Source organism: Saccostrea cucullata, unplaced genomic scaffold, assembly GCF_032062105.1.
Source record: "Saccostrea cucullata isolate Sc308-1 unplaced genomic scaffold, CSIRO_AGI_Scuc_v1 ctg15412, whole genome shotgun sequence".
Lineage (NCBI taxonomy): Eukaryota > Metazoa > Mollusca > Bivalvia > Ostreida > Ostreidae > Saccostrea > Saccostrea cuccullata.
The window spans coordinates 1385-21741 of NW_026923500.1; the positions used below are offsets into that span (position 1 = coordinate 1385).

The following is a 20357-nucleotide window of genomic DNA, read 5'->3' on the forward strand; positions in this document are numbered from 1 at the left end:
GCATACTGAGTACTTTGTCCAACAAAATGTGTACTGCTGTCATTTTTGTACTGTACTTCATTTCTCTTTCCTATGAAGAGGAGGGCCAATGTATTAACAAGTAAGGTTATTCAACTACAGTATGTTCATTTCTTTCTTGTTTTTATGAATTAATTTTTAATTTCTATAACTTTCTAAACATCAAATGACAATTTGACAAGAGATTATGCTATGCATTTTCCCACTTTCTCTTTAAACAGTGAATGTAAGTTAAAAAAAAAACATCCCCCTCAAAACATTAGTGATTTGTTTTGGTTAAAATTTAAACTTGTGTCACTTTGAAACACACCTATTAAAAATAAGTTATTATTAATCAATAATTTATGGAAATACTAGTAACAAAGGAAATCTGGAGCTTACAGTCTATTTAGCTAATTCAAGTCAGACGCACAGTGAACATAGACTACATAGACTGAATACCATTATAGGATCAGATGCCAAAGAAGAAAGACACATTACCTGTCGAACGATAAATTTAAAAATGTACATTTAATTTTAAAAGATAAAGTTGTGAAATAGCGGTAGTTTGTTACACTTCTTATATCTATTCAACATAAATCTAGCTCAGGAGATAGTCAAAAGATATTTGTCAGTCAAGCATATATGATATATAAAAGAGAAAGTTGGTCTATATCGATAAATATCAGTGATCAGTGGTAGTTACATTTTGTTTTTTGCTACAGACACCTTTGCACAAAAAGGTGAATATCTAAAAGTAAGTATACACAGGGAAAATCTTTATCAGAAACTTCTAAAATATTCGAGTTATCACTTAAAATTATCTCATTAGGTTTAAATTTTAGTTTTACTGGAAAGATTGAGTGCTGTGCTGATTATTATAGAACAGAATCAGACTCATGCGAACATTGAGTAAGCTTTTAGATCTTTAAATTTAATAATAAATACTCTGTAAATTCCTTATTTTTCGGGAGTACTTATTATAGCGAATTGGCTTTTCTACGTCAAATAGCAAGAATAATAATTCGCGAATGGACGGTTGATCAAGAGATGTTACATATATTTCAGCACATTAAAAATAAAAGCGAGTACTTTAATTTCGCGGGTAGTGCTTCTCGCGAAATTACGCGATAATTAATTCGACGCATATAATTAGGAATCTACAGTAACTAAAAATTATCTTATTATTTTTCTTTTCAATTAAGACTCAGTGTATTATTTCAGATTGCATTGGATACTTTGGAAAAAATTGTTCTACGCCTTGTTATTTTGGATATTATGGTCATGGCTGCCGCAATATGTGTAATTGCAGTGTGACCCCAAAGTTAGGTGTATTTAAAAGATATTTTAACCAAACACGTGAGTATCTTGGTCAAATGATGAAAAAAGTTTGAAATAGTAAGAATTACACACGCGCTAACTCTAAATTCCCGACTGCATCTAACACCCATCATATAATTCTATATAAAATACAGTCTGGCAACCTATTTTAATGCAAAAATAAAGCATTCTATATCTAAAAATGAAAAACACGACTCAAAAGTTCATCGCTTTTATCTAAATAAAAGGAATTTTCATTGAAATAATCATTGAAAACAACGCCCGAGTTTCAAATACCTGGGTATTTAAGGAAATGGACAAGTGACACTGAAATTACACTTAACACTAAAATAAATGAAAATGGTAATGACTTTTATCTAACAATTGTGAAAAATTCTTTGTATAAAATCTTTTATGTTATGGTCATTAGTATTGTATAACTACATGTATTTAAATACAACTGCATTTATTTGGAAAGTTAATTGATGAATGAAAGAATTTTCACGAAATTCTGTTTCCCTATGATATGAAATGCTTTGAAGCATTATCATACGCAAACTGTGGAATGACTTTTGATAGTTAGCATATTTTATTTCATGGCTTATAGTACTAGCGTAATTAATAATGGAGAAATGCTTCAGTGAATTATTTTTTTAATCCATCTGATATTTGGAAATCAATGAGTAAAATGATATTTGCATATTTACATGTTAGGTATTTGTTTCGAGACGTTAATGGCAAGGGAAACAGGAACGCTGAAGGTAAACAAGATATTGAAGAAATGAAAAGCTATTCAATAACAAGTAATATATACTGTACAAATACAATGATTCTTTTCGGAACAGATTTTAATATTGCAACGATGGAAAATGGATCGAGTTGGGTTTGAAATTTATTAAAGTCCAGGCTTTTTAATTTCATTGACAACTGCTTTTTCAATAAGAATGGAACTCGTAAATTTACTTACCTGGTCATTGTTTCATTTGCAAGATTATTTTGTTAAAACATATTCTGATTGCACGCACAGGTACTCTTAATTTGACATCAAAAAGATGCTTGAGTTTCTGATTGACAATATCGATGTGGTTTTGCAGGTCCTTCGGATGAGACCTTTAAAACCGAGGCCCCGTGTCAGCGGCAGGCGTTGGCACGATAAAGATCCCTCATTGTTCAATGGCCCTGAGTGCCGAGTAAAGGTTAAAAATTGAAGCCCTTCACCGGCATACGGTGACGTCTTCATATGATTGAAAAATTCTTCAGAGAGAATTCAATCTATGTGGTTTTTGAAGACCATGTCTTCCAACAATCTATTGGAAAACCCACGGGTACCAATTGCGCTCCGTTATTAGCAGACCTGTTTTTGTATTCATATGAAGCAGAATTATGTGTAAAATCTTCTGTGTGAAAGGAAGAAAACACTTGCCGTAGCCTTCAACTCAACATTTAGATATTTCGACGACGTACAGTGTATTGTCAATTAACAATCATAATGGTAATTTCCATTCCCATGTGGATACGATATATCCAGATGAGCTTGCGATAAAAGATACCACACATCTGTTTCATATTTGGATATTTTACTTGAAAAAGACGTTAATGGTAATCTAACAACCAATATTTATGATAAAAGTGATGACTTTAACTTTTCTATCGTCATCTTCCCTTACTTATGTGACAATATACCTTCATCACCTACATACGACGTTTATATATCTCAGTTGATTTGATACGCAAGAGCATGCTCTAATATGAAAAATTTCTAACACGAAATAGATTATTAACATTCAAGTTGATGAAACAGGAATGTCAGCATTTAAAGTCATCATTTTGTAAGTTCTTTGGGCGATACGATGGCTTTGTTAGCAAATACAATTTATCATTGAGTCAAATGCTGACTGACGTTTTTCATACTTATTGTAAGTCCATTATTTATACACTGAATTGACGACAGTTTTTTTCGTTATTTCCTGATCATGACAAGGATCACACGTGCACGTCGGGTTTGACCGATCAGCAGGGGATGCTCACTCCTCCATGGCACCTGATCCCACCTCTGATGTTTCTGGAGGTCCGTGTTTGCTCTGCTCCTATTTTGTATTGTTTTGACTTTGGTATTGAAAACTGTTTGTTATTCTTCATAAATCTGCAAAGTGTGATTATGTCTTTGAAATTGAGCTTGATCTATTAGTGCGATAATTTTATTAAGCGAGGCGTGCTACCTGATTGCTTTCCGTCTATGTGTGTTTTCATTGTAGCTGTATTTAGAACCACTGCGACAATCGGAACATTTATATATTAAAAGATTATTTAACCTGTTCAAATAAATTAAAATAAAGAAAAAAAAACATATTTAATAATAAGTCGACGTTTTGTTTAAAAGCTGTAAGTTTCTGTTGTGAAAACCACAGTTCTGAGTTTGGGGTGCAAAAACAATCAATATATTTCCTATATTTGGTAATGATTTTTGAGAAACAGATCTTAAATATCATTCGGAATAAAGGAAAAAATATTTGGTAAATGGATTTGTTAATTTATGCAGAAAAATTCCATATTTCAGAACACTTGCAGACTGGATATAGTTCCGATGAACTACCATACATCGGGCCAGAAAATCAATCACCTACAACGTCCACGGATTTCTGTCGAATGGAAAGAAGCACTCGGCCATCAACAAAGTCACAAAAAAACTCAAGAATCAAGCTTCGAAGGTCTCAGTCGCTTTTGGGTGGTAATAGCCGATGCGACAGGTACTCCGACGATTACAATCATTTAGATTTTCATAAAAAGTTCAAGTCACCCAAAAAATTTGATAATCAAAACTACAGCAAGTTAAAAATAATGGCACCACATCGATGCGCAAATACCAACCATGAGGGCTTTGAAGAAGAAAGTAGCTATGTTTCCCTTGATCTAGAGGACAATTTGTTAGTTTCAGTGTCAAACTCATTGCAAATACGACAGGAAGATGTGGATAAACAAAAGGAACCTGACTGTATTAAAAGTGAAAATGAAAGCAGATGTAATGAAAATCAAGATGATACAGACCTACCAACATACTGCAATGTAGATGAAACTTTTTCTGACACTAGTAGTAGTAAGAATGGCATACAGAGTGATTCACCTGATTTTATAGATTGTGAAATGGACTTAAATATTAAATTCTGATATACAAATATTAGATTTTTTACAGAGATGTACATGTTTGCTAAAAACAGGAAATACTTCAATAGTAAATACAGGATTTGTACATTGTTGTTGAAGCAAATGTATTAAAAATATGAAATTGAATAATAAAATATGAAATATTGGAATACATGGATTATTGAGTTGAAAGAATTGAAATTTTACAACATTAACGATATAGAAAGTTAGGGATATTTTTTTTCTTTACTTTTGATTTGAATAGTTCCGCAAAAATATTGCCCTAATATTATATTAGTAAAATACAGTATGTCACTCAAGAAGCCATTATTTCTTTATGATCACTGGAGGAAACACTTTTCCCGATGATTTCAAAATAGTTTATCTCGCAAAACCTTACTTTGTGAAAAGCAGAGTAAGGATATCGAATAAGAAAATAATGCGCAATCCTCTAAATATCGTTATTTTAGACTGTTAAGAGATCGGATACGATCATGCTTGATCTGCACTGGATACACGAAGCAACAGAAATAAAGAGTCGGGTAACATCCTAATCCACCCATTCTATCGACCACTGGTTTATTCTGTGAGGAATTACTGAGGGATCATCAATGATCGTAGGGGACTATTGTTCGTGGATTTCATGGGTTACCTTCATCCACGAATTAAATTCCCAACGAACAATTGTTAATTATTTTGTCAATATAATTATTCATTAAATTTTCTTAATATTCCCAGTTTCCCATAAATTTACGTCCCTACGAACCAACAAAAATTTGCTAACCCTCAAACATTGAACACCACTAATTAAAATGATTCCTCAGTAGTAACTTTTATTATAAAAACTAACCTGTTTTTGAAGATTCAAAAAATAGATGCGCTTACGTGAACATTGCTCAATGGAACATATCACGTTTTGTGAACTCCTCTACCATTTTTTTCTTAGAATCCAATTCATGCTGTTAAATTAGGTTAGGTTTGACCTAGATATTTCAATTTAAGTTTCTCAATTCTGATTTTCAGTCTGAGGGCGATCATTGGTCGAAAAACCACTTTTGTTCATTCGTAGAAAAACATGTATTGAAGTATTAAAAGTCAATTAAAAAATTTCAAGGGAAATGAGGATGTTTTTATATATGTGATGAAGATCTAATTTTTCTTCCCATAAGGCAAAATTTTACCAAAAAGTTGTTCATGCTTTATTTGTCCATTGTATGGTAGATGTCCGTAAAAATACTTATGACTAAGTGTTCTTTTCTACAATCCCATCATATCTAAAATAACACATTGTGGACTTGAAAGATCTCCTTCATCATTTATGTGTTCTTTGAAAACGGTACTGGTATGCCGTACTTAGTTTCGATCGGTATTCTCGCCATATACAATTGGAGCACTTACGAGGGCTGTTCAATAAATAATGCCCTGAACTCTGTGACATACATCATAAAAATCATATGACATTAAACTTGACTTTCTCTCATGATTGAAATTTTAATGAATTGATAAAAGTTTATGTGACCACTTTTCATCACATAGTTTCATTGTGAGAGGCTGGAAAAGAAGGGCTATTCGAGACCCTGCATTAAAAATGAATGGTAGAAAATCATTAAAATAGTGAAACGGAAATGGTTGTTGTTTAGTTACGTATAAAACATTAGACCTATGTTTTTGTTTAATTTTTAAAGCATTAAAAAATATTAATTTCACGATCATACAGGTAGTTCGAGTCTGCTGCAATGGCTGTTTGATGCGTACAAAGCGTGTGTTTGTCTGTGCTTGTCGCTCTCAGCACCACCCCTGGCTAACAGTTTGCTGTGAAAAGGAAGCAAAATATGTAAATCTTCCCTGCCAGGTACAGCCTCTTCACAGTTAGACCTATGTGGCCCAGATGTGGGATTCTCCAGGTAGCAGATGGAAACTGGGTACCTTGCGGCCCCAAGCAAAACCACAAGGTCTTGGAAGAGACTAGGCCCCTAAATGCATATGGCATGCACGGCCCACTGGTGTGTGGATATGTCCTGATGCCTACAATCCTAGTCCCCGATTATGGGTTGATAGCAATAAACCGCTGCCTTGTGGTTACCTTGGGGAGTAGGAAAGGCTAAGGAGTAAACCCTACAGAAATCCGCCCTGGTAAGGGCGTTAGCTTGGTAAGGCAGTTACCTAGGAGAATATAAACTCTAATTTAAAACTCACAGACAGATCTAGTCTCGTCAGCCATGGAAGCCATGATCTATTGGAAGGAAACCATAAACAAATTACTCTGGTCCTCCAGGTTGGGGGTTGGGCAAGGGAGTAATCTCCCCTTCCTTTAAAATTATAGCTATCACGGAAACAAGACTTGCCCTATGTGAGACCTCTCTGGTGACGGAGTTTAAAATAAACCTTAGCTCGTTTCTTCTCTTACACACGGCTGTAAGACCTGAATAAGGCAGACAGTTGCAGGGTAAAGACAGCTAAGTGTTTCATACTAACTAATACACGTAGGACCTGAATAAGGCAGTTACTTGGTTTAGGAGAGAGGTGGCATACCACAGATAAAAGTGGGAAAGGTGCAAGGAGACAGTACTTTTGTAGTGGAAGGAAAAGAAGAAATTTGCTTGCGGGAAAACCACAGTTAGTGGTTGTCCAATCAAGAAGAATTCCATTGTTTTCTTATATTATGATTGTACATATTAAATATTTGGTTAACAAAAATCTGAGTAAACAGGTTAACGGACCTAAGTGTAATGCCTGGGTGAAACATGTACAAGACATACAGTGTCGCCACACATGACGCTCGCATTGTACGTTACAGTAGAGTGAAATTAAACGCTTCATAAAAGCTGCTGCAAAACCTTTTACGAATCCAAAGAAATATTCACTGATATATTTGAAATTTTTAGCAACCAATGTCTGTTTAATAGACACTTGAGCAGATGGAGTTCAATGAACAAATACGATATATTGGGCAAACAAAAATGGGTACCTCCTTGGCGAAAAGGACTTACAACAGCCAATGTACTGTTTGCCAAGATTCAACAAATTACTACTGATAAAGTTTGATTGACTTCATAACACATAGCAAATTTTATAGGCATCATTTTTGGCGTAGTTCACATTGTTTTAAAGAAACATTTGACACTAAAAAGGCTTGGTACTCAATGGTCACCCTATGTATTGAAAAATGAGTGAGAACTACAGCGTGTAAGAATATCTAAAAAATTATCCTAAAAAACAGAAATTGTAGTTTTCCACCTTTATCTGAAATTCAAACAGATGTTGAACTAGAATCCATTGCTTTAACCCCCCTCCCCAAATTAACAATAAGAGTTACTTGACAAGCACAGCAATTGTCTGAGAAGAGCAAAATTTAGCAAGAGCACAAAGAAGTTTTATATGTCATTTTCTTAAATATTAGTGATCTTGCTGTTCAAATTGATATTTTCGGAGACAGTTCAATTTCTGGAGAGTCAGGAAAGCAAACTTTTTGCAAAAAATTGAAAGGTTTACGGGAGGAATGACCCAGAATCAAGAATCCACTATATTAAATTTCTTTATGACAGCGTCCGGAACCACACGCCCTGAAGAGTAAAGAACTTTGGGGGATACACAGAACGTTAATGTTTTGTCAAACCAACAAAATTCACCAAATCTTTCACCTTTTGACTTGTTTCATTTTTCAAACTTGAAAAAAAAAACCTTTCAGATAGAAGAAACAAGTCCAGGAAATCATACCATCTGCCATATTCCATTATACGTAGGGTCATACGCAAAAATGTGTTCTAAAAAACAATCAGAAATTGGATAAAAATGTTCCGGGCATATGTTTTAATCAAGGGAGAATACTAGTATTTAAGTGAAATCATGAAGACTAAATCATTTAAAAGCGTCTTTTGTTTTTTTCTGAGCATCGAGAACATTATTTATTGAGCAGCGCTAGTAAAGCTTGACTATTAACCTGAGTAAGAAGTACACGGCCTGCACGACCGGTCGGCAGAGAATGCTTAATCCTCCGTGGCACGTGATCCCACTTCTGATGTTTTGATGGTCCGTGTTTGCTCGGCTCCCATTTTGTAATGTTTAATGGACCATTATGCTTGAATACTGTTCGTTATTTCCACATATTTCATTGTTTCATTTTGCAACGTTTTAACCATTAATGAGAGAAAACATTTGTCAGGAGAACTGAAATGTTTATAAAGATGTTGTTGTTTATTTTCTTTTTTATTTGAAACCAATATGTTTTTTTTTCGGCGTAACAGAAAAATGACTATTTACTTGATTATATCTTATTCTACATGTAGTTCCAGGAAAAATTTAACAAATTTTTAAAAACATTGTTTTATTCTATGACCATATTAAATAAATGGAAACGGAAATTTATACATATCACAAGGAAATGAGCTCCAATGTCTGTGTGAACTGCATGTGTATTACGACAGAATCAGGATGGCTTTCTTATGCAGATATTTATTAGGTGTCGTAATGTTAAGTTTCCAAGCACAGTTAATAAAAAGAAAGTTCTGCGGAGACACGTAAGTAACAGCAATATTCTTATGAATTGATTTTTATGTTGAAGCTTTGTTCAATATTTGTATGTTATCGACATTTTACTAGGGTAGTCCGTCGGATGCACAAGTTCCTGATTATATTCTATAATATATTCTAGAATATGTTACTGCTGAATGACAATTACAATGTGCTTGTTTTCTACATGCTCACAACAATGTGCCAATGGACTTTACACACCATATGTAACAAACAAATTTCTATTATTTAATTTTCGATTTTTTTCCGAGATTCACAACAACATGTCTTCCAAAACCGAAAAAAATATTATATCATATTATTTAAAAAAAACTCTACACTTAGTCTACCGCGCGATATAAACTACACAAGACAGACCTCTTTTTTAAATAAATGTGAAAAAATTAAGTCAAGAGAAAAGGCGATTCTGCAATTTGTGTATAAAGAATTCTTTATTTTAAAACAAACAAACTTCCTGATTCCCTTAATGGTCAACGTACAGTGATAAATTATGATATGTACAATGATGTAATCAGGTCTTCACCTGTTACACAATTTGAATTGCATGAATTGAAATTAGAAGATGATACCGATTGTCATTTCTTTGGATTTCATTAAAATTTTTGTTACTACTCGTTTATCTCTATTGAGTCTAAAAGAGAAAAAAATCACATGAATACGGTATAGTTTTACGATTTATATCAATACAGTATTTTAGCTGGTATTATTTTACTTTGATACTGAACAATCCTTTTTAAAGTAAAAAAAAAGGCAAGATCCAATTTGTGCTTTCCGTTCATGTTTACCATGTTTTCAAGGACATAAATTTCCTCAATTTTATTTCATTTTTCATGCTCTTAACTCAATTAGAGATTTTTTTTAAATCTACGAATAATTGAAATAGAATGATAAACTTCAACTAATTTGTTCTATAATATTTAAAATTTATTTCATTTTTCTAGAAATGAAGGGATAGAGAGATGCTGTACAGATTACAAATATGTACCCGGTACTTGTGAACGTACGTTATATTTATATCAGTGTATCATGTTTACCACAAATACATTGTACTACAGCAACTTGTTTATGGTGATAATAAGAATTTTATTTAATACATGAAGAAATTTGCCAAGAAAAGAAACTGTTAAGTTAGAAAAAAAGAACCTCTTAGACCTTAAAGATAATTTGCAGTTTACTATTATCCATGTGAATGGGTACCTTGATATGTTTCCGGTATCATGTCTAACGTGCCTGAATAAAAGAAGAAAGAGAAAAGTAGAGTTAGAAAGTAAAAAATGCATTGGAAAACAGATATTTTTGGTCAAAGGGGATTTTAAAATTGGCCAAAACAAGGCACTCTATTGACAAACAAGTTGATAAAACAAAAATATCAACAATCTTGTTTGACGACATCATTTTGCAAGTTTTCCAGATCATGACAAGGAGCACACGGCGGGTGTGACCGGTCGCCAAGGGATGTTTACTCCTAAATGGTACATGATCCCACCTCTGATGTTTTGGAGGTCCGTGTTTGTTCTGTACCTATTTGATATTGTTTTATGGACATTGATATTTCATACTGTTCGTAATCTCCATATCCTTCATGGATATGATGACCTTGTCAGCAAATTAATTTCATCGTTAGGTCAAATGTTGGCAGACGTTTGTAAGGCCATTATCTACAGATGGAACTGCTGAAAACATCTTCGCTAGCCAAGGGTTTCTGATACGCTACTCTCCTCATAAACCCTTGGCATACGGTGAAGTCAAAAGACGGGATTGTTTTCCGTCACGTGATCTCGAATCTATCGAGATAGGCACAGATTGCGTCATCGCCAGAAATAAAGACACGTGTTTAAAAAAGATAAAATCAAGTTTTTTTCAAGAATGATTAAGAAGCAATAATTGAGTTATGTTTATTTATGCAATGTAGTACAAATCTGAAGCTTCAATATAGATTCTTAATCACATATTTAGAAGATATTGGATGACACCATAGCTATTCATAGAATTGCATGTTATCTTACGGATCGTTGTTTACTTGCGTTTTTCATTTCCGAGATTAAAGAGTCAAGAAGTTTCCCGAACGCAAATATCGTCATTTACAAAAGACAATTGCTGATTGGTCGACCGGGTGTACTGAATCCCAATCAGAACTGGAGAAAAAAAAACCCAATTTCTATCAACACCGTATGCCAAGGGTTCATAAGGAGAGTAGAGTATCAGAAACCCTTGGCTAGCGAAGATGTGCTGAAAAATGTTCCGTTACTTTTCTATCATTAAAAGGAGCACACAGCGGGTGTGACCAATCGACATATGTTTCATTGAAAGTAATTAATAATATTACAATAATATATATACAATATTGGTTATTCAATGCTATTAATAAGCGTCAGTAAATTTTATGCTTATTTGCTTTCATTTTATAGCATGCTATGGATCGTTTGGTATAGATTGTGTCAATCCTTGTTCAGATGGGTTCTATGGTCACGGATGTAAGATGAAATGTAATTGTTCGAGCTTTGAACTGTGTGACCGGGTTATTGGATGCGTTGGTATGGCTTTTGATCTGAAAATCTTTTATCTGGATTGACAGTCTTACTGAATTTTTAAAAAAATATCATGGATACCTGGTATTTGATAAAATATATTTTTCATAATTCCTCATTTTTATTTCTCCATTGTCTTCTCCATTACTTTTTAGGAAAGACAAGGTACATGTAGTCCAGTAGGTAGGGCACTCAATTGCTTCCTGATTGGAAAGCTGTTGGTTTGCACATCTCTTACTACAAGCTACGAAAGGTAGCAAGTTTTCCTTCGCCAAACGCTCGGGACTCTGGAGGGATAATTGCGAGTCTTTTGCATGAGACCTTAAAAAGCGAGCCCACTTTTTGTAGGAGGTGTTGCATAGTAAAGATTCGTCTCTATTCGTGTGCCTGAATGCCGGGAAAATGTCTAAATTTAAGCCCTTCGTGAGCGAAAAAAAATTGAAAGGGATATAAAACTATACTCAATTAATAAAAATCCATTGTAGAAATTTAGACACTTGAACGAAAAACTGAAAATCTGAGCTGAACGTAAAAAAACTTTTAAAAAACTCATAAAGACTTAATATTAGAATTTTTTTATATGGTACAGGATAAGGTTTAAAGCGAATGGGGTATCTATATTCATTGAGTTATTAATTCAAAATTTAATCATGATTTTCCAAGTTCAAAGATATTTTTCGTTTATAACTCTAATCGTTTTTCAATCTTTAGAGCTGATGATTCAAACGTTAAAATGTGCTGTCCAAACTCAAAATTTATAACTTTTTAATTTTTGCTTTACTTTTTCTGGGGATTACTTTTCAAACTCTCACCATCGCGTTTTGTCAACTTAATAACAATTAACAATTCCTGTCAATGAGATAGGAATATCATCAGATCAAAACGTTCGCTAACTAATTGAATAACCCCCCAAAAAACAATTAATTTCTAAATTTCTGCCACCGTTCTGCCCAGGCGTGAATCACGTGACCAGGCAGTCATGTGACATGCTTTGTTGCATTCTGTTCACAGAAGCAAAAAAAAACCCTTTAACTTTGCAAGTAATTATTAAAACCAGAGCATTCTTTCTGTCAAATATGAATAGATAAGGATATCCTTTCATGGTGAACACCACAAACCGAGTCATCTGTCTTAGGAACGTCATTTATTCAATATCGATATAGAATGGGAACCTTCTTTTAATCATATTTGTTATGTTTAAAGTCTTAAGTAAACGGTATTTTAGGGATTTATGATTATATAATTGTTAAGATATTCAAGTTCAAGATATTCAAGATGTAAGTTTATTATTTGTACACTGATTTGATGACAGTTTTTCCGTTATTTCCTGAACATGACAAAGAGAACACGGCATGATTGACCGGTCGGCAGGGAATGCGTACTCCTCCATGGCATCTGATCCCACCTCTGATGTTTTGGAAGTCCGTGTTTGCGCTGCTCCTATTTTGTATTGTTTTATAGACTTTTGATCTTGAATGCTGTTCGTTATCGTTTGTCTTTATAAACCTCGTACAAATTTTTATATGCTACTGAAAAATAAATCCAAGTTATATTTTAAACATTACAGCCGCTCCTTGTTCGAGTTAGACTGCGTCAACCCTGCTTTGTCACAAGCCATCTACATACTGACATAATGTTTACATTGTGACGTCACAATCATGAAGAAAAACATTACTAATCATTTCTATCAATAGACTATGTGTATGACTATATGTTTGCCAAATTCCATTCTAATCTGAAATGTGGTTTTGTAAATAGTGACAGTCGCTTGGCGAAGAGACAGTCATTGTCTATGTTTATGTCTTAGGTTTTGACAACAATCAATCCTAGGCTCTCCGATCACGAAGCAAAGCAAAGTCTTCAGTGACAGGACTCCAAACCAATTAAATCTACCCTGATATTGAGTACATATCGGTACAAGGTAATAAAATGTTGGACATTATTACTGAGTATTTATTTTTCTCTCTTTATTTTACAGAGAACAGTAACATCATTTGTAAAAGCAAGTGAGTATTTAAATTCCTATCATATGTTATTCTAAAGAAATATCCGTTTACCCAACATAAAGGTAGCGATATTTTTAAAATTAATTTGTGGTAGAGTAAAATGTGTTTCTTAACTACCTAATGTTTGGTCTAATATGATATTGTATGTTTCATCCTAATTATATATAATCAAAACAATATTTAGTGTTGCCTAATTTCATGCCTTCTCTCTCTCTCTCTCTCTCTCTGATGTATTCTTGATGTATTCTAGAAAACGAAAGAAAGAAATATGAAACATATTATGTGTTTCCATTGTAGCAAAAAATTGCAAAATATATTAAGGCTTGTACATTTTCAAAGACACAAGTCGTTTTTCCCCTACATTTTTATACATAGAGGACATTAGCTAGAGGTTCCAGGTTACAGTGGATAAGTCATCAGTATCTAAAGCTGTAATACAAAGTATTTTTGATTTAGTGTTACTGCAGAGGATGAATGTTGTAGAGATTATTATAGAAATGGTCCGGAGTCATGCGAACGTAAGTATTTGTTCTTAAATTTAAATCCTGTTTCGGCAATAAATCACTATAATGAGATTTATCTTTAAAAAGTTTTTTATCCAATTTAATTTACAGCTTGTATCGGATCCAGAGGATACAACTGTTCTATACCTTGTGAGTTTGGATTCTTTGGACACGGTTGTCGTGAGAAGTGTAACTGCACTAGCGATACTCATTGGTGTGATGCCGAAGTTGGATGTATACAAAAAAATGGTATAAAAACAAATGTTTTAATTACTAGTATGTTTTAAAAGAGAAATCAAATTGCTTTCTTGTTAATCTTATTTATGTTACGTGAAATCTTGATAATGGAAACATGTATGCTGATATGATATCGATATCTTGTATGTAACTTGCAAGTAAATGTAATATAATATGTAATTCTGTCAGTATTACATTTTCTCTGTAACCATATACAGACACATGTTTCCTCGTCATTTAAATTTTTACTATCATGCAGTGTATTGTCTGCTGATGCACAAATATTGGCGGTATGTCGTGATCGTATTTGCAGCTTAACTAATTACAAACACACACGAACACTGATATTTTTATTTGTTTTAATCGCTAGTTTTAAAACAACAAGGGTATCATTCATTAAATAATATAAATTGAACTAGATACGATCTCGTTGCGAGCAACGAGAGGTCTTCCGTCCGATATCGAAAAAAAACCCCGTAAAATCTAGCTGAAAATATTGCACTCAAGTTGCCAGTATGAAAATCCAACGCGCTAAATATTACGTACGCTATTGGAACCTCTGCTCTTAATCTACTTGTATATACCTCTGTATAACAGTGCTTTTGTCTTAAAATTATAAAAGGCTAGTCACTATTCATAATTTCGCGCCAAACGCCACGAGTTAATCTTTTCTTTGGAATGTTCTAATTAATAGGTTTGATAGCCTCAATGAAATAAAAAAAACTTTAATATCGCCTAAAATTTGATGATTAGAAATTATATTAACACATTTCACAAACTCCATATAGTATGTAAGCAAGTAACACTAAAATAGTGTAACGTCTATGAATTTTAACTTTTTTGTTTAAATTCATGTTTATTGCCAAAGTCAACTATCCTGATTAGTTAAACATTCATGAAGAGATTGAAATGTTTCGCGAAAAAAAAGGCTCGCCTTACGAAGGTCAAGGAATTGGATACGGTTTGTGCTCAATTACTTGATTAAGATCTTTGAGACAATAATGTTAATATAAAATCCTATAAGCAGTCTTCTAAAAAATATGGTTATCTTATTTTGTCTTTTCTGTTTGTTTAATATGGCACAAGTGTGCATGGGGAAAACAGTGAGTAAGTTTTATACTTGCTGTATTCATTGATATTCTTTTTTGAAAAACTATAACTTATAACAATGATTAAAGATCTGCTTTTCCGTGGTGCAGTCAGAAGATATTAAGTATCGAATTTCATTTGCACATTTAGTTTTTTTCTTTTTCTACTTTGAGAACCAGCCAAAACCAATTATAGAAGACGTTTAAGAAGAACTTACTTTGACACAGAATTGCAACGTAACTACGACGTGACATTCCAAGTATTCCTTTATATTTCATTTGTCCCATGTTACTTTCGTTCAAGCAATCGTTCGACTGCCTCCGTAAACCCCTATTGCGAAATGTCGGAGTTGACAGAGAGAGCTAGCCGCCATTTTGGACCAGCTTCAGATTTTTAAATGCTTATATCCAGAGTTTAGATATATCAATATTCAAACAAATTATATAGAAAGCATTATAAGAAAAGTTTCTATTAACATATTAAAAATAAATGAAAAATATTGAAAACAAAAAAAGTTGAAAAACTGGACTTTTTAAATTGGATTCCGGTAGCGACTGGAAGTAATGACGACAAACGAAACGTCGCGTCCTGGAAAGTATTTATCATCATCTATAATCTCTGAAAGTTTCACATTGAAATCTTCTACTGTTCTTGAGAAAATCCGTGGACAAAATGTCATTTTAAAAATCAGAAAAAGGTCCATAACTTGGCACCGGAAACGAATTTCCAAAAAAATCTCTCAGATGTATCAAATCCATTTAACAACACATCTGTCCTGAAAATTTCATGTAATTCCATGCAGTAGTCTTCGAGAAATCGCGTCAGAATAATAATAATAATAATAATAATAATAATAATAACTAGATACGATCTCGTTGCGAGCAACGAGAGGTCTTTCGTCCATTTTAGGAAAAGAAACCCACGTAAAATCGAGCTGAAAAGAGATTCAAAATTTTGATCACAAGGAGGATTGAACCCATTTCGCCAACGTGAATGCGCTTTTTTTTTTTACTTTTTTATCCACATCGCGCTGACCATTAAGCTATTGAGAGTACTCTAAGTATACTTGTGTATACTTTTGCAACAGTTCACCTGTCTAAGAATTATAAAAAGCATTCATAATTTTGCGCCAAACGCCACGAGTAAATATTCGCGCCTTTTCTTTGGACTGATCTATTAAATAGGTATGATAGCTTCAATTAAATTTTAAAAATAAAACATTCTTAGCGCCTTTATTTTATTTCGACGTTAAGAAAGTATATGTAACACATTATACACATTACATATATCGTATCTAGCCCAGTTACACTAAAACAGTGAAACGGAAATTAAGTTTTAAGATTGACACTGAATTGCAACGTACAATACAGGCAACGCGGATCCCGTATTAGACCGCGTCCCCTCCGCGGTGTATTAATCCTTTCCGCGTTACACCGTCGCGGGTTTTGATCGCGGTGCTACCTGAGACCGTGTTTACACCGCGGCGGGGCCCGCTACCGTTATTCTTCAGCTTAGATGTTCTTACCTGTAAAGTATTGTCGATTTTTAATCGTGTCGAAATGAGGGGGGGGGGGGAGGATTACGACCACATTAATATTAATAGATTTATACCATTGCATGGATTCTTTAAAAATTCATTTTTAAGTTTTATCAAATTGTTTAATAAAGAACATCTTTCTTTTTTTTTTTTTACCAATGGTCACTCAAAATTAATTAATTCTCAATAACGTCTGTTAACAGTAATACATGTACAGTATAGGATGAAATAGAGTCGAATAATTTATCGAATATATTAACTTAAAGTTTATTTTCAAAATCAATAATGCCACCCCAAATGATCTTCAAATTGCTAAAAAGGTATAATTAAAATTTAAAGAATGTTATGATATCGCTTCTCTTTATATGCACTGTAATCCGCTGTTCGTAATTAGCCCGTGCAGTTGCAGTTACATGTAGCTATGTGTTTATTTATCTGCGAGATTATATCAATCATTTGGTGTCATTTAGAAAAGTACCGTTACTTCTGTATACATGTCTGTTATAAATAATAGCATGAAAAACGATGATAGATAGTGATACATAATTACAATTAAATTTTAACAAAACACGCGTAAGTGTAGGAATACCGTTGCTCCATTATTATGCGCTACACTGTAACACTATGAACTAAATATCGACCTTTTTTTTTGGGGGGGGGGTTCTTGTTAATAAAATAATCACAGGTATTTCTATTCAGAATATCAATAATATCATAGCTAGTATTTGAATGTATTTCTATTTTCTGCTCTTTTCGAAAATTACTAAAATCATGTTTATGAACATAAACAAATTTCAGATTTCTCCGGTTCAAATAAAACACAAACACAAATATGGGCCCTTAAAATATTTGAACACACAACACAGAAATTAACTTATTTTAATCAGCAAGTTGCCATGCTTCAAGTTTTCCGTGTAACCGTTCGGTTTTCCTCAGGTAAGTTTGGTGTGGAGTGGAGCTTACTCGAAGCGGATGAGAAGCCCCGAGGGAACGACGCTGTCTAGTGTACATACTACCTATATACACAGGATGTTACCTGAGTGTATTACCTGTATGTGTTTTCCTACGACATTGTAAAACGAAGCCGTTTTTTTTTTCATGTGTAGCTCATGAATTGATATGCAAGAAATAAAGAATTTTCGTTGCAGACAGAATCCTTTTTAAATTTTTTGTTTCAAATAAATATTTTCAAGAATTCGACAATTTTAATATACTGTGTTTTTCTTAATCAAATTTTATAGCAAAAATACATTTTATTTTACCACCAAAATCTGTCGTTGTAATCTGGCGACAAAAAGGGAAGTAATTCAAATTACATGTCATGTACATATGCTAAACGAAAGAAGAAAGTGGATCATAAACAAGACAATAAAACTTAGACAAATTCGACAAATGGTCAATAAACTGATAAATCAGCGGTAGTTTTATTCGCTAAACTTAAGAAATTGATATACTGATCAAAAAGGAGGAAAAACGAACATGCACGTGCCTTAATACTGTGATATTTTTTTTTCTCTCTATCTCCTCTCTCTCTCTCTTTCAATCTTCTAACTGGTACAGATATAAACAGACACGAAATAACATAGTAATGGATCATTATTTGATTTAATTGATATCAAATACTTCATTAATTTGTTTTAAAAGTTTTTTTTTTTTTTTACTTTTATTCTTTTTATACACTCCGTTTAAAAAAAAGCAACAATAATTTGACACAAATTCCAAGGCTAATATCGCATCTGAAAATGATATCGATGAAATAATAATGAAACAATGAATCAAATGTGTTGTTGAATGGCTAGACAACGACGTGCACATCCAGCAAGCGTTACCCAAGGTATACTATAAGACAGGTGTGAAACCCCCAGCGCATATCGTTTCCTGCTCAGGCACTGCTAATCCCTATACACAGGAAATGATCGCGGCTAATACTTAATACACAAAGAAAAAGAATTTGTCAAAGAAAACAAAAATAATATGAATTTTTGCATTGAATATTTATTAATATAAACTATAATTTCGTCTGTGAAGTTTATCATTACACCTGCACATCCTATCTTATCTATTGAACACGAAAATCGAGAAATATTAAAATTAAAAAGAAAGACATTGTATTAAAAAGTAAAACATGTTAATGTGAAGGTGAAAAACGATATTTTTTCTTGATCTCTTGTATAAAGTTCACGTGCTCAAAGTTAACTCTCGTCATCGAATGCTTTCCGGTCATTTGACAATTTGAGAAAAATGCCTGCACATTTATATAAAAGAAGGAAATACAATAAAGAAAATTAATTAATTAAATTAACTTAATTTGGGAACAGAACATAAACGATGAGAAATAAAGAAGAATAGAACTTTCTCTTGATATCTTGGATAAAGAAAATTTAAGTTCACGTGCCCACTACATGTAACTGCAAATGCTCGTCATCGGATGTTTTCCGGTAATTTGACACTTTAAGAAAAAGCCTGTACATTTTATATACAATAAATCGAAATTAATTAATAAACAATATGAAGATGTACATTTTTTAAAAGATGTACATCTTTTCTTTTTTTTTCAAATGAATGCTGAAAATCGTTCATCGAAACTTAAACAGTCTGAGTTCAACATTTATTACAGTTTGCATATAATATGAAGATTAAAAAAAAAACTAATTAAAATTTCTAGTATTTAATTTTGTTTCTTGATAGATTCTTAATAACACAAAATAATTAACCAATTGCAAAGACGTAACAATTTAATAAAATTTTCTATTCAATTTCAAAGATTGATATGTAATTTTAGAAACAAAAATAAACTTATTTTTTCTTAGTTTAAATTCTATTCACAGCAAAATTTATTAATAAATACACGGTTTTTTTTTTGTTTTGTTTTGTTTTTTTTTGGTTTGTTTGTTTGTTTGTTTGTTTTTTTTTTGTTACAGGGAAAATACGCAAATTACAATTCGGGGAGATAACTCCCGTTTGTTTACGATACTAATTGTCAGTAATTGATCGATGATTTAACCGCGGCGGGGACAGGTAAGTGATGAATTTCCCGCGGATGGAACGCAGTTTACCTGTCTACCTGGCCAAATACCGCGTTGTGATTATACCGCGGCGGGGACGCGGGAGACGGATCCGCGTTGCCTGTACTGTACTACTGTAACGTGTCGGACCTGAGCGGTCAGTAGGTCCGTGCTCGGATTACCGAGTTTTACTGGGGATATGATTGAATGCAATATATACAGATAATAATATGACACCTGCCTGGTGTCTTTAAATCAAATGACCTAAGTGCTTTGTACAATTATATATCTTCAGTTAATACCGGCACCTGCCTGGTGCCATATGACAATTGCCTCACTATACAACTGACTATATAAGTCAACAGCCACCTGCCTGGTGCCTCTTGATTTAGCCTTTAACACCTGCCTGGTGTCTTACTGCTTACCAAGTTGCCTATATAACTCTAGCCAAGTGGCTACAATAT

General features: G+C 33.2%; 1 protein-coding gene across 1 annotated transcript; it reads left to right on the top strand.

Annotated features, from left to right (window-relative positions):
- The first annotated feature begins 8863 nt into the window (after window positions 1–8863).
- LOC134264164 (multiple epidermal growth factor-like domains protein 10) lies at window positions 8864–14369 on the top strand. The gene is made up of 6 exons (XM_062746465.1): window positions 8864–8975; window positions 9930–9988; window positions 11397–11522; window positions 13495–13522; window positions 13979–14040; window positions 14137–14369. Exons 1-6 carry the CDS (start codon window positions 8890–8892, stop codon window positions 14310–14312), a joined length of 537 nt encoding a protein of 178 aa, XP_062602449.1. The 5' UTR covers window positions 8864–8889; the 3' UTR covers window positions 14313–14369.
- Window positions 14370–20357: the final 5988 nt, after the last annotated feature.

Excerpts from the sequence above, each read along its gene's own strand:
- LOC134264164 (XM_062746465.1), top strand. The coding sequence starts at position 8,890 with ATGGCTTTCTTATGCAGATATTTATTAGGTGTCGTAATGTTAAGTTTC. Across the intron at positions 8,976-9,929 it reads AGAAAGTTCTGCGGAGACAC|AAATGAAGGGATAGAGAGAT; the intron begins GTAAGTAACAGC and ends TCATTTTTCTAG. Across the intron at positions 11,523-13,494 it reads CCGGGTTATTGGATGCGTTG|AGAACAGTAACATCATTTGT; the intron begins GTATGGCTTTTG and ends TTTATTTTACAG.